This window comes from Mauremys reevesii, linkage group 3, assembly GCF_016161935.1.
Source record: "Mauremys reevesii isolate NIE-2019 linkage group 3, ASM1616193v1, whole genome shotgun sequence".
NCBI classification, from domain to species: Eukaryota; Metazoa; Chordata; order Testudines; family Geoemydidae; genus Mauremys; species Mauremys reevesii.
In genome coordinates this window covers 50,539,080-50,552,693 of record NC_052625.1, presented here as the reverse complement: position 1 = coordinate 50,552,693, position 13,614 = coordinate 50,539,080, and the positions used below count along the sequence as shown (strand labels likewise).

The 13,614-nt window shown below is 38.4% G+C and overlaps 1 protein-coding gene across 4 annotated transcripts in view; it reads left to right on the top strand.

Moving 5' to 3' along the window:
• The window catches only part of PTPN14 (protein tyrosine phosphatase non-receptor type 14), a 190,468-nt gene that overhangs the window by 80,816 nt on the left and 96,038 nt on the right, over positions 1 to 13,614 (top strand). For all 4 annotated transcript variants that reach the window (XR_005596362.1, XM_039530999.1, XM_039530997.1 and 1 more), the window contains one exon: positions 3,980 to 4,304. Coding sequence is in view for 3 of the 4 variants with exons in the window: in XM_039530999.1 (XP_039386933.1) it covers positions 4,131 to 4,304 (174 nt within the window). In the remaining variant the exon portion in view is untranslated. The remainder of the gene's footprint in view (positions 1 to 3,979; positions 4,305 to 13,614) is intronic.

Below are 13,614 nucleotides of genomic sequence, written 5' to 3'. Positions count from 1 at the left end.
AGTAAAACTGATAGATTTATTTTTTCAGTTTAGTCTTTATTTGCCAAATAATTTGGTTTGTTAACATTAATAAAATAAATTAATAGAAAGATGCCACAGGGAATCCGTGCTTAGTCAACTATTGATTAATATGAAAATATAGCGAAAACAGCACTTCACAAAGTCTGTGTACTTCTTTTTTTAAAGAGTGCAAGCTAATCTCCACTGATAGGATGAGAGAGGATGGCGGTGGTTCTAATTAATGCTATGAGCTGCACTGGCTGTTGACTTCTGGGTGGACATTAGGATGTTGATTCTGACCTATAAAGCCCTAATCGGCTGGGACCATCCAGCTTGAGAGATTGCCTCTCGCCTTGTGCCTTACTGCTGCAGTTTAAATCTGAAGAAGCTCGCAAGCTGGAGCTCCCTTGGTATATAAGAGAGGGAGTGGCTGGCAGGATGCTTCCTGTAAGAGCCCCCGTAACTTTGAAATTCACTGTTCATCTTGGTCTTAAATAGCCTGGTACTCAGGCAGTGCTGCAAAGCCCATTTTCTTGAGTAAGCATTAGGGGAGGATAGAGGTGGCAGTGCCTGGATAAGTGGGTGAGTGTATTTTTGAAGTCTTATGTGTAATGTTTATGCATTGTATTTGTAACTGAATGCAATGATGCTTGGAGCAGATAGGTGTTTTTATGTGTGTTTATTTAAATACAGTTAAATGAATAATATTTCCTCCTCTCCCACCCGGCAATATCTAGTTTTAGGAGAGTGGTTTTGTGCTGTGTTTTAAGAGTGTGTGTTTATATATATTATATTTTTCTTATTGTAAATTGTTATGCAGATAATACTCCGAGAGCCCTGGCAAGTGTTGTTTTGGAACCAGGATTTATTATATAATGATTACAATATTTGTAACATGCTGCTATTATATAGTAAGGCTGGGATATTCAAAGAAGCTTAAGGGCGCTGGATGTCCAGTTGGACATCTGACTTCATTAGGCCCTATGGAAAATCTCACTGTACTTGCACTATATTTGCACTTCTATTGCACTTTCCATTGGTGGAGCTCAAAGGCCTTTCAAAGCCTGTGGTAAAGCCAGAAATTGAACCCATAGCTCCCGACTTCCAAATTCTGTCTTATCCATATAAGGCCTACATTGCTTTACCTCTCTAATTTCTTATACTGATCCACCACTCTTTTATGAGCACCTATTATATTAAAATTGAATTTTTGTGACTGCTTAATAAGAATAATAAAGTGAAAATAATGTTTGTCTTTATAGGGAGATTGACTGACTGGAATAACTATTGTGAAATAAACTATTCCCGAATAGCTCCCCAGATGGACACTCTCTTCAGGAATAAAAGTCACTTTTATTCTGGAATACCGATTCTGCTTTGCGAGTGGAACTATTCCAGAATAAAAGTCATTTTTATTCCAGAAGAGTGTATCCGCATGGGGAGCTATTCTGGATTAGTTTATTCTACCATAGCTGTTTTCAGTAAATTTGCTTGTGTAGCTAAGGCCTATTTAAAAAACAAACAAACAAACAAAAAACGACTACATTAATATACTGACTTCAGGATAAGGGCTCTCTAAAGTTGGATTGGCTAATGAGAACAAAATCAGAGATCAAACAAAAATATTTGATAAGACATGGGTCTATCATGCCTAGGTTGTGTCTGTGATTTCTTGTTTTTCTTTCTAATTTTTAGCTTCAAACTATTATTTTGGGTATATTAATGTGAAAAATAACTCTCAGTTCACAAGATTTGAGTGTTAAGGCATTGGATTGAACTCCAGATACAGATTCAAATCATGAGTTCCTAAATGATCTTGGGCAAGTCATTTTAATCTCTTTGTCTCCATTCTCCATCTGTAAAATGTAGATGATACCCTTATGAGGCAGGGGAGCAGTATGAGGATAGATTTTCTGTTTGAAGTGTTCAGATGTTCTGATGATGTGAGGGCGTATAAATACACTAATACACAGTAATGTGAATATAATGCACATACATGCGTGCATGTGTGTGTGTGCTCGCAGACATTACTTATAATTGTAAGTAAGATGGTTACTTACAGTATACATCAGTAGGCATCTCTAAGTTCTGTGTGTTTCATGGTAAAGTTATCATACTGCCTGGGCAATTATGAAAGCTGGATAACAGCAGCTATTTTCAGCTGCTAGTAAATGTCAAGATGTAAAGTGGTTTGAAAAATAACTTTAACCAACTGTATGGTGGTTGCATTGCTGAGCAGTGGTTATCGCTTACGTCTTTCTAATAATCACCATAGCAACTTAGTAAAAACTGAAAATAACTGATGACTGCAGTTTCATGTCAAATGTTACATGTGGGCAATGCACTATCAATTTAAAATTTCACTGCATTTAGCTAAATGATGCATAATGTGATGGAAGCACTTTGTTACTTCTCTTCAGCAGAACGAAAATGATAGCTTGTTCTTATTCACTGTTCATCTTTCTACAATACTTGTTAAAAGCAAATGACCCTTTTAGTTGTAAGTGCAGTCCCCCAAAACACACTCACCAAAAAAGAACTCAGGGAGATTTTGTTACCAAGCCTTTTCCTTTTTTTGTATTTAGATCCAGGAGAAAGTTGCACCTTTTAAAATTAAACTGGGTTTAAACTAGTTTAGTAATACCAGAGCAAACCCCTTATTTTGGTTTGAGAGGCTTCTTTTGCTTTATCTTAAACCACTTCCTAATTGACTTTAGCTGAATGGACATAAGCTCTAGCCCTCAAAATTAAACAATCACTTCATTATATTTTTTGAGAAGTCTGTCTCCCCTTTTCTAACTCCAGTATGTTTTAGCCCAAGAAGACGAATCTTGTGAGGGATGTGTATGACTGTTAAGAAGAATAGTTTTAATTAAAAAATATTATCTAAAATATGTGCTCTCCTCCTCCCATTTGGCTTTATCTTCTTTGTCAGCTGCGATTGTCGTTATTTATCCTAGCTCAGAGTGGGACATGAAACTATTATGGAGCTGAAATGAGTAGTATGGCAGGAATTGCCCCACAGGAGGTTTCTCTCTAATGTTTCTGACACTTCTTCCTTTTCACATGCATTCTAGCCACTTTGTGCCAGATTTTCAGTGGTGCTGAACACCGGCAGCTCCTGCTGACTTCAGCATCTCTGAAAATCAGGCCTCTTTTGAATAGTTCAGTTACATAGCACTTCAAGCCAGTATTCAGGGCTGGCCTGGGGGCACCAAAAGTTTAGAATAAGGCTAGGTTATAGGTCCTTTAGTGGAGGTTAATGGTGGGAGAGTTAGCACCTCTGAATGGGGCTTGGGAGAATTCAATTTTAAAAAAAATAATGTTGATGGATTATATTAATGTTTATTTTTAAGCATTGTTTCTATTTAAATGTTCACAGTTGTGGGAAATTAGCGGGGAGGAGACGTCAGGCACTGGGAAGGTCCAGACAAATAATTTAATGACAGCAGACGTTGAGATTCCAAAAAGTTAAAATTTTATAACCATTAAAACCCAAACTGTCAAATCACATGTCAAAATATAGAAAGTAAATATCCTTAAATCAAACTCTGAAGCATGTTCTCGATGTCTTACTCTGTTTGTCTTATTTTGTCTATCTGTAAATTTTGATTATTATTGATGGAAATAGATGTATTTTTTGTCAGTTTGCGTATGCATGGGGAAATCAATATTCACTGACAATTTCTGACAAACATCTAATTCTAAAGCTGCTTCTGGAGCTCCTTAAAGATTGTCTCCGACATTAAAGTTGCATTTAAAATTCAGTGCTGGAATATAGTTTTAAAAGATTTTGTTGTATATTTTTTGTTTGTTTTTGGGGAGCTGTAGAAAGTGCTTTGGAATCTATTTTACTTGTCAAATGTAAGTCTTTCTTTGAGTTCAAATGCGTTAAGATTCATTCATTTTTCACTGATCTTTTAGTAACATCTTATCCTAATTCATATTGTTAATTATGCTTCGTATTTATATGTTACAGGGATCCCTTGGAGTTGGCCCTGGGCATGGACAACTATTTCCGGTCCTGGAGGAGTGTAGTAACTAGTGGAGTCGCATTCAAGACAAACCAAAAACCGTGCTGAGGATATCCAAAGGGTGACAAGAAGGGGCAGCCTTCCAGCCCAACAACTATGCCTTTCGGGCTGAAATTGCGACGGACCAGGCGCTATAACGTCCTGAGCAAGAACTGCTTTGTGACACAGATCCGTCTGCTGGACAACAATGTGATTGAGTGCACGCTCTCAGTGGAGAGCACAGGGCAGGAGTGTCTGGAGGCTGTGGCCCAGAGGCTGGAATTACGTGAGGTAAGGGTGACCTAGGACAGGCCATCTCTCAGTTGTAATTTAACATCTTTTTAGCTCAAGCAATTTGTTATTTAGAATCTGTTTATTAGAATCATGTTATTCTTTGTGTTGGCCTGATCTTATCAGTAAACGGAACTTTGGCAAACGTATTCTGGTTTAATGAAAACCGAGGACAGCACACTGCCTATAGTTTGTACTGTGATTTACATTCATCCTCGCTGGGAAGAAATCTACATGATCTGAAAGAAAGCTTTCTTCTTGGCTTATGAAAATAAATGTGTATTACTTTACCTTTGAGTTGGTAACTGATAATTTCCACATTTGGGCACCACATCAAAAATGTTAAAACTCCCACTTGTGGCAGAGGCAGTAGACTAATGTTCTTTTTTTGTTGTTGTTGAGAAAGGACTAGTTGTTAAGGAACAAACTATATATTAATTTAACTGTGCAAATTTTGGGCCAAATCCTAAGGTTTTTACATAGTCCTTAGGAAGACAAACTGGAAATAGACTTCAGGATTTGTTTCTTTTTCATTCTTTATATGTATAATTGAATTTATTTCTTGGTAGCATCCCTGTTGTGTAGACAATATGTGTATATAGACTTTCAGTATTTGGATGTATTGAAAAAGAGATTATTAAAATACACGATAGTCAGATCCTTCCATCAATTTAGCATAGTGACATCTCTGTTTGGAACCCATGTTTTGTGGGAAGTTTCAGTCCAAAAGAAACATGATTGAGAAAGTTGAGTGGGTAAAAAATGAAGTTTAGAAGAACTTGACTTACACCTTAACTAAAGCTACACGTGATAGCTGTGCAATGGCCGACAGTTCCTTAAGACACATCTTCCTGCATTAGGCAGTATCTTTGGCCCTGGTTATGTTGGTTTTATTTTGATGCAACATCATTGATTTCAGTGACTCCACTCTCTAATTTACAATGGTGGGAATCAGGTCCATTGTGTTTTGAATTTGAGCAGCATATAACACTATTTTAATATGAAAATAGGCTTTGATAAGAGCAAGTTATTTATTAAAATATACATAGAAATTGAGTAGTGTATGTGGTGAAATTCTGTGGATATGTGAAGAGCTTCTTTTGGCAGCTTTTTATGGTGTATAGTTATTCTCAATTTGTTGAGAGGCTGAGCCTTCCCATCTTGTACCTCATCCTTCTTTATTTTCTACTTTGTGCAGTAAGATTGAATGGGTATTTTTTAGAATTGATTTCATAAGAAAGATACTAAAAAAAAAAGTTTAGATACTCTGGGACAAATTCTGGGCTGACTTATATCCTGTGCAGGTGCACCATAGTCAACAGGGCTTCACAGGATGTAAGTCAAGGCAGGGATTTTGGCCCGTTGGGTTCGGACTTCCTCTGTGAAGTGTGTACCTTCCTGTCCACATTTATCTCCAGGTTTCTGTTGCAGAGACTTTCTGATGAGTCCTGGATCTTTCATTTACAATCCATATTTCTCCAGGTCCTGCATAGCTGGCAGGTGGCACCAGTGCTCGTGAGCCTATGTTATGTCTTAGATTGTGCCAGGATAGAAACCAATTCTCTGAAGGCATGTAGGGCAAAATTCAGATGAGCTGTAAACAGATGCTACTCCAGAGCTATCTATATTAGGTACTTGTATGGCCCCTGTAGTATCTGAGCACGTCACAATCTTTAATGTATTTTTTCTCACAATACCTCTATGAGGTAGAGAAGTGCTATTATCCCCGTTTTACAGGTGCAGAACTAAGGCACAGAAAGGTTGTAACTTGCCCAAGGTCACAAAGGAAGTCCATTGTGGATCAGGGATTTGAACCTGGGTCTCTCAAATGTCAAGCTAGCACTCTATCTACTGGACCACTTAGAGTGGCAGCTTTATGGCCATTTTCATGTTTTCAGTTGAGTTACAGCAGTAATGAATTTGGCCCTTAGAGTCAATGTCCAGATGACGATAAGATTTACAACTTACACTGCTCTGGCATTTGGTGTTGGAATGCTGTTTAAAGTGACCTCGCTTACGGAATTCACTTTTGGTCTTACGGTCCCTGCTGGTCACCTGACGGTGCTAAGACATGAAGCAGCTATGGCTTAACCCAGTTAAACACTTTGCTAGTTAATGGGATAGGAGTCAGGACACGAGTTAGGGAAAGACTTAGTTTGGTGTCAGTCTGTTTCCACTGAAGAAAAAAGAGGAAGTCCGTGTGTGACTACTCCACACTCTGGTTCTCCTTGAGGCTAGGCAGACTGGAAGTCTTTTAATTCGGTAGAGGGACATGAAGAAGGGTCCTGCAGCCTCTGTAAATGGATGGATGGGTGAGGGAGTGAATCAAGAAGCCTAAGTAGCTAAAGGAAGAGCCCCTACTCTTAGAGTTCTTAGGCATTCCGCTATTGGCATTAGCCTAATTCTTGACCCAGGGGGGCGGTTTATCCCCTCAGGCAGGGCTGGACAGCCACATCGGCATCCTTCTGTAATTCTCACCATAACAGGCTTAATGTCCAGCCTTTGCTTTCGCACTGCTTTTGGCAGGGGTGGGAGATTTTCAGGGGTTTTCCTTCTCAGATGCTTCCTATACCCCATGTATCAATTTGGGGTACTGCATTTAGTGTTCCCAATATTTAAGCTGACCCACAAAACAAAGAAGAGAGGGTACCGTGGTTACCTTTAACTTAGTTTTTCCTAATTTAAACTAGTTCAAATGAACACCTACCCAGTGTCTGAGGATGAAACTGTCAGACCAGTATGCTTCGTCTTCGCAGCTCTGAGACTATTATATCATTACTCCCATCTAGTTTTAGCATGCCTATCCTTGCATGTTTAACTTTATCTGAGCAGTGTTGTTAGTAGTATTCACTTATTGTTCCTTTTCGATCTATTTCTCATGGTTTTCTTATTACACTTTTTAAAAAAAGATGCAATTAGTTTTTTAATTTCCTTTAGTGAAGTTCTTTACTGCTGGGAAAGTTCTTAATCTAGATTCCTCCACCAGAGCTAATGTTCTTAGGTGCTTGATAGTACAAATGTCATTGGAATTTCCAATTTTCATGTCTCCACCTGATGGTAGGAGGTCATATTACCCATGTGAAGGCTGACAGTTTTCTTAAGTTATCAGATTTCCCAGCTGATAAACTTATCACATTTAATGTGACACCATCACAAATAGTTTTTCCAACAGCAAGTTGTGATGTCACAAATGGCAAATAGGATATAAATAGATAAAGATGAAAATGTATAGACAGTTTTCATACAAATGTCAATAGCGATAAAGAATGAAGGAAGAATCCCCTCTGTGTGTGTGCGCACACATACAGGCAGAAAATGTGGCAGCGAATCAGAATTTCAAATAGTGTTTTTCATAAGCTGTTAGTAGCTTTTAGATTTTAGTAGCTGCACGTTTTGTGGTGCATTTCAGTAAAGCTCAGAGCAAAGAGCAGAGGTTTTGAGAGTCAAATCCTGTCTCTTCTTCTAAAACTGCACAGGTCCCGGTCAGTGTAACCCATGTAATTGTGCTGAGATAGGGGATTTGTACAGAGGAGACTCACTGTGCAACGGTGAGTCCAGTTGTGCAGTGAACTCTATTGCAGTGGTTCTCAACCAGAAGTCTGGGGTGCCTCGAGCAGGTTTCAGGGGAGCCACCAAGTCTAGGGCCCAGGGCAGAAAGCGGAAGCCCTGATGTGTGGGGCTGAAGCCCGGGGACCTGAGCCCTGCCATCTGGGGCTGAAGCGAAAGCCTGATCAATATAGCTTAACAGGGCCCTCTGTGGCATGGAGCCCCAGGCAGTTACCCAGCTTGCTACTCCCTAATGCCAGCCTCAGCTTTTATATGCAAAAAAACAATTGTTGTGACACATGTGGGCCGTGCAGTTTTTATAGCGTGTGCGTGGGGGGGGAGGGTCCATACAGAAAGAAGGTTGAGAACCCCTGCTCTATTGCATGGGGCAGGCAGATCTACCTCCTCACAGGGCCACCTGCCTTTGGGAGCAGTAGTAGACAGAACTATGCCAAAGACAGAAGTTCTGTTTCCCGAAGGATTTTGAGATTTTTGAAATTTGTCTTCATTCTGAATTAGAACAAAAACTGAAAATCGGAAGTTCTCCAGAAAGGAAAATACCCTCCCCCCACCATTTCATTCAAATGTTTTGTTTCAGTTTCAACTTTTTAATACTTTGATTATATTATAGTAGAATATAATACAAAATGTAAATAGTTTATATAAAAGTAGTTTCAAAATAAAAAAAAACCAAAGCATTTCATTCTGAAAATGTCAGAATGCCTCAGAAATTTTTCCTCCTTTTTTTTCTGAAATAAAATTCCGACAAAATCAGCCCAATTTCGCAAAATGTTTGGATCTATTTAGAGCTGCCTATTTCTACAGAATATAGTTCTGTCACCTTTTCTTTGACCAGCTCTAGTTGCAGCGACCAAACTGATCTACTGCTTCCTCTGAATTGTGGGGCAAGCCTTCTAAGCCTTAACAGAACCTCCATGCATCAAGATGCAGTGTCTCAGGCTAGGCATGGGGAAAGTTTAGGCCAAAGAACAGTCTTGCACAACTCTGCACAATGTCTCCTTCCTGAAAATTGCCTCTCTTCTCTCTCACTAACCTTGAGTTCTACCCTCACCTTGCCTTTATCTAGATAGTTTTTCTAATCCTGCTTTAATCTCTTTTATAAAATTGCGTATTTTTGTGTGTTTATCTAAAAATCACTATTTTAGACCTTGGGATGTCTAGTGATGTTAATTGTATGAAAGACTCTATTAAAAATAAACAGTAATTGTTTTAAATTTGATATACTTGTACTAGTTCTCCTGTTATATAACTTCCAAGTGTGTTGTAAATTGTACCCTCAGGATCGGAAATAAACACACCTTTCAGTCAGGCTGACTTGTAAAGAAAATATTTTGTTAAAAACAAAACTCGATTTGCTTGAGTTGACTGTGTGTTGTCGTGGAAGAGCTGTCAATCACTGTACCACACATGACTGAAAAACAGAATTTAATGGGTTATGCATATTTTTATTTGATCTCCAGGGAATACAGTTCTTTCCCTGACTCAGTCAGCTGAAAATGTAGCCATGTAACTACTGTAAAACCAGCTTGAATCCTTTCTAGTAAGCATCAGCTTGAAGACCTGATTCATTTTGAGTTGTTGGCAGTTATCAGTTGCAATAAGATAAATTTTTATGTAAACCTTGTAGGCCTTCATTTTTTTGTACTTTTAGCATACCTTCCACACACACACAGAGCAGGAAAGGAATTTAATCTAATAGGACTTATACCAGTTCTTTTATTGGAGAGGAGTATCTGTATGAACTATTACAGAAGAATTTTGCTGTGCTAGCTGGCTGTGAAACTGTTTCTTTATTTTGGTTAAGATATGTAAATCAACAATGCACTTTTTAACTGATTAATAGATTAGTTTGGTTGATATTAAGCATGCACTGCAAACTTTACCTTGATATTCTGCTACTCTCAGTAGCCAGGCATAATGGGGTTGGGTGTAACCCTACCTTTTTAAGTAAGAAAAATGGCACCTCTAGCACCATATGGTGCCACAGAACTTCACATGAATCACTGGTTCAGTACGGAGGCAGAAGGAAGAGTGCTCCTTACTGAATCATCAGCACCTCTTACTACAGCACTCTGGGCTTTTCTTTGAAGAGATCCCATCCAAGTACTGGCTGGACATAACAGGAAATCCTGCATTCTGCAGTCCTACTGCCTCAAATGTGTCTGACTTGTCTCAGTCTCAAACTAAACAGGATTATACCCAATCAGTACATGAATGGGAGAACCTTCAGAGAACAAGCAGCTGCAGTAAGCGGTGATCTCCCCTCTAAATCAGTATTGAACTGATATCCTAGCATGGGATTAGGGGGAACTCTTCTATTAGTGGTATGCTGATGCTTTATGGCTAAAGCAGCAGGGACTCTTCCTCTTGCTTAGAGTTCAATTTATACTTGTCTTTATAGCTGAACATACCAATAAGTGTTGAGTCACTAGATTTCTTTGATTTAAGTTAATTACTTCAATAGGTGTTATTAGCCTTCCTGCTCCAGGCATTCCCACCATGCTGTCTGACAAATGAGTAGGGATGTCTCTATTATAGACTGCAGGTTACAGTAGAAGTTCAGCGTTACAAACTGACCAGTCAACCACACACTTCATTTGGAACCGGAAGTATGCAATCAGGCAGCCGCAGAGACAGAAATTAAAAAAAAGGCAAATACAGTACAGTACAGCACAGCATGAAACATAGACTATTAAAAAAAAAAAAGGGAAAGCAGCATTTTTCTTCTGCATAGTAAAGTTTCAAAGCTGTATTAAGTCAATGTTCAGCTGTAAACTTTTGAAAGAACAACTATAAGGTTTTGTTCAGAGTTACAAACAACCTCCATTCATTCCCAAGGTGTTTGTAACTCTGAGGTACTACTGTATAGCAAAAATTGATTAAACTGAAAGTTGTGGGATTTTTAAGCCTTTACAACAAAGTTTTGTATTAATAAAGGTCTCATTGTTCATTTTTAACGAACTGATTATTATATCTTTGAACCCACCATGTAAAGTACATTAATGCACTTTAACGTCACACCTTCATTTAATTTGGCTCAACTTTGTTATGTGTCCCTGGTTAGACATGTCCTCAGTGAAAGCTTGCCAACTGTAAGACCAGTAAAACAGTGGAACAGACTGCCTAGGGAAGTTGTGGAATCGCCTTCACTGGAGGTTTTCACAAAGAAGGCTGGATAGCCATCTGTCTTGGATGGTTTAGACACAACAAATCCTGCATCTTGGTAGGGGATTAGACTAGATGACCTTTGCGGTCTCTTTTAACCCTATGATTCTAAGAGGCCAACGACTGAACAGATATTGATATGTTCTGCCCTTTCATCCCTATAGTTGGGGTCCCTCCACGTCAGGGTTGAGGTACATTAGTAGAACAATAGGAGGAAGGGTTATACTGGTATCCACTTTAAAGTAAAACTAAACATTTCAGTAAAGTCTTTGATAAAAATTTCGATAAAAATATATGAAATATATTAAAAAGTATATTAAACCCTGTAAAATGGAAACAATGTTGAAATTGTTGGAACTTTTTGCAACTTTTTATTTAAAGAAAAATTTCAACCACCTCAAATTCTGATGAAAAAGTGTATTTAAATAAAAATGTATAATACGATGCAAGGCTGTTTGAAAATTGTGACTTCTGCCTTACTCTTTGCAGTTGTTTGGTAAGGTGAGGCAAACTGTCCCTGTTTTGTTTAAAACCAATGTAGAATTCCCATCAAGATCTTAAAGGAATAGGCAGAATAAAACATTTAGAGGCAACAATGCATCCCGAAGTATAAACTTAAAAAAATAATAAACACATAGTTAAAACTAATTTCCTGCTACATAATCATTCCATATAGGTAATCATCTAACCTAGCAATGAGTTAGGAAAGAAGGAACATTCATTTGATAAGATTTAGTTGCAGGTGGGAGGAGAGGAGAGATTGCAAGGAAAAGGAATGTGTGGGAGTAGAAAAAAGTATAGTAATTTTACCACCTTTGAGAAGAAATCCTTTAATACATGAACTCTTGAAACTAACTAGTTCACATTCAACATGAAATGACACAGGCCTTACTGAAGATACTGTACCGAACTTTCAAGTTATTAAAGGGCTTGCAGCAGTAATCCGTGTCATCTTGGATTGAAATTTCCAATGTCAGCAATCTTAAAAATCACCCAAATAACCAAGATTATTTGTAGTCTAAAGTTTACATCTGTTATTCAAAGGCTAAAAAAAATATATATAAATACTGCCAATAAGAGGCTTTGAATAGCAGAAGTCATTTTACCCTGGGAATAAAAACTAAGGGAAAATAAAATCAAACATTTTGAACTACTTTAAACTTTCCAAGGAAAAAGAAGTGAATTCACCTCTGACTTCTAAACTTCTGGCATGTTCTGGTAGATGTAACAGGCAGTTTGAGGGCAGTATGCATCTCAGATAATTGAATGATGACCTGTGGGGAAAAAAGGTGGAAAGTACAGTGGGCATTTATGGAATGTAGAAGAAGTGATATGCTTTAAGGGAGGAGAAGTAAGTCACAAACTGAAAGGCTGGATACACTTGTGAGTGCACAGAGTACTTTTCTATGTATGTGATAAATGACTCAAAAGAGCTGTACCAATTGGCTGAATCTCAGCTACCTGACTTAAGAGAAAAGAAAGTTCACTGAGGCATTAATTCTTGACACTTTTTCAAATATTTTATAATGCTAAAGGAGTTAAACAACCTGAAGATTACTGACCTCCTGTATAGCAAGGTAAGTAATTCAGAAATATGGAGACTCTGCCTCTGGGTATTAGCCATGGAATAGAGTGCCTTTCATCTGTAGGCAAATGATTAAGAACCAGCCCAGATATATCATTCCCAAAAGTTGGTACCATCTGATGGCTCTTTGGATTAAGATAAATAGCTCATTTCACACAGATCACCAGTTTTCATTGGACAAGTATCCACAGAAAAACCGTCACTGCCACAACTAGCAGAAATTACAACACTGTAGACTATTTCAGCAAAGAGGCTGGTAGTGACTGAAGCAGCACTTGCAATGAACTGTACTTCAAAGTGGTACTTCGAGGGGAAGTTTGCGATGGCACTTCCCATGGTGTACCCACTTTGTGGATAGAAAGAGAACATGTTGCCAGAATTCAGCTTCGTACCTTTCACACACATACGAAGAGCTGTAGGGAAAAAAAGTTGGTAGTTTTCTTCCAGAGTTTTCTAAAAATTGCCTTATGTTCCACATGGCACCAGCCTTATGTACATGCCATGGAGTTTCTTGGAATGTACATGTTTTTCTTAGTAGACATACATGAAGAAACATCGATGATTTCTAACACATGCTAACATCACACTTTAAAGGCTTATTAGTACTAGAACTGGCCGAAAAACATTTGTTTTGGGGGAAAAAATTGAGCTGTTATAATGTGTTTTCATATTGATACAGAAAGAAGTTGAGACCTTTCAAAACTTCATGAGAAAAGTCTGAATGTGTATAAAATCTTTTACTTTAATCCTAAAGTTCCATGTGTAGATTCTTTGTATCTCATTGTGCTAGATGGGCGGGGAGGGGGGGGGAAACTATCACCACATCCCTCTCAAAACCCTCCAGATAGCAGAGGTATTTTTCAACTTGGCAGTTGGCATCAACTTTCTCTGCAACAGATGCATGTCCACATGGCAGTTTTACAGCCCCGCAGCCCAAGCCCTGTGAGCCAGAGTCAGCTGACGCAGGCCAGCTATGGGTGTTTAATTGCTGAG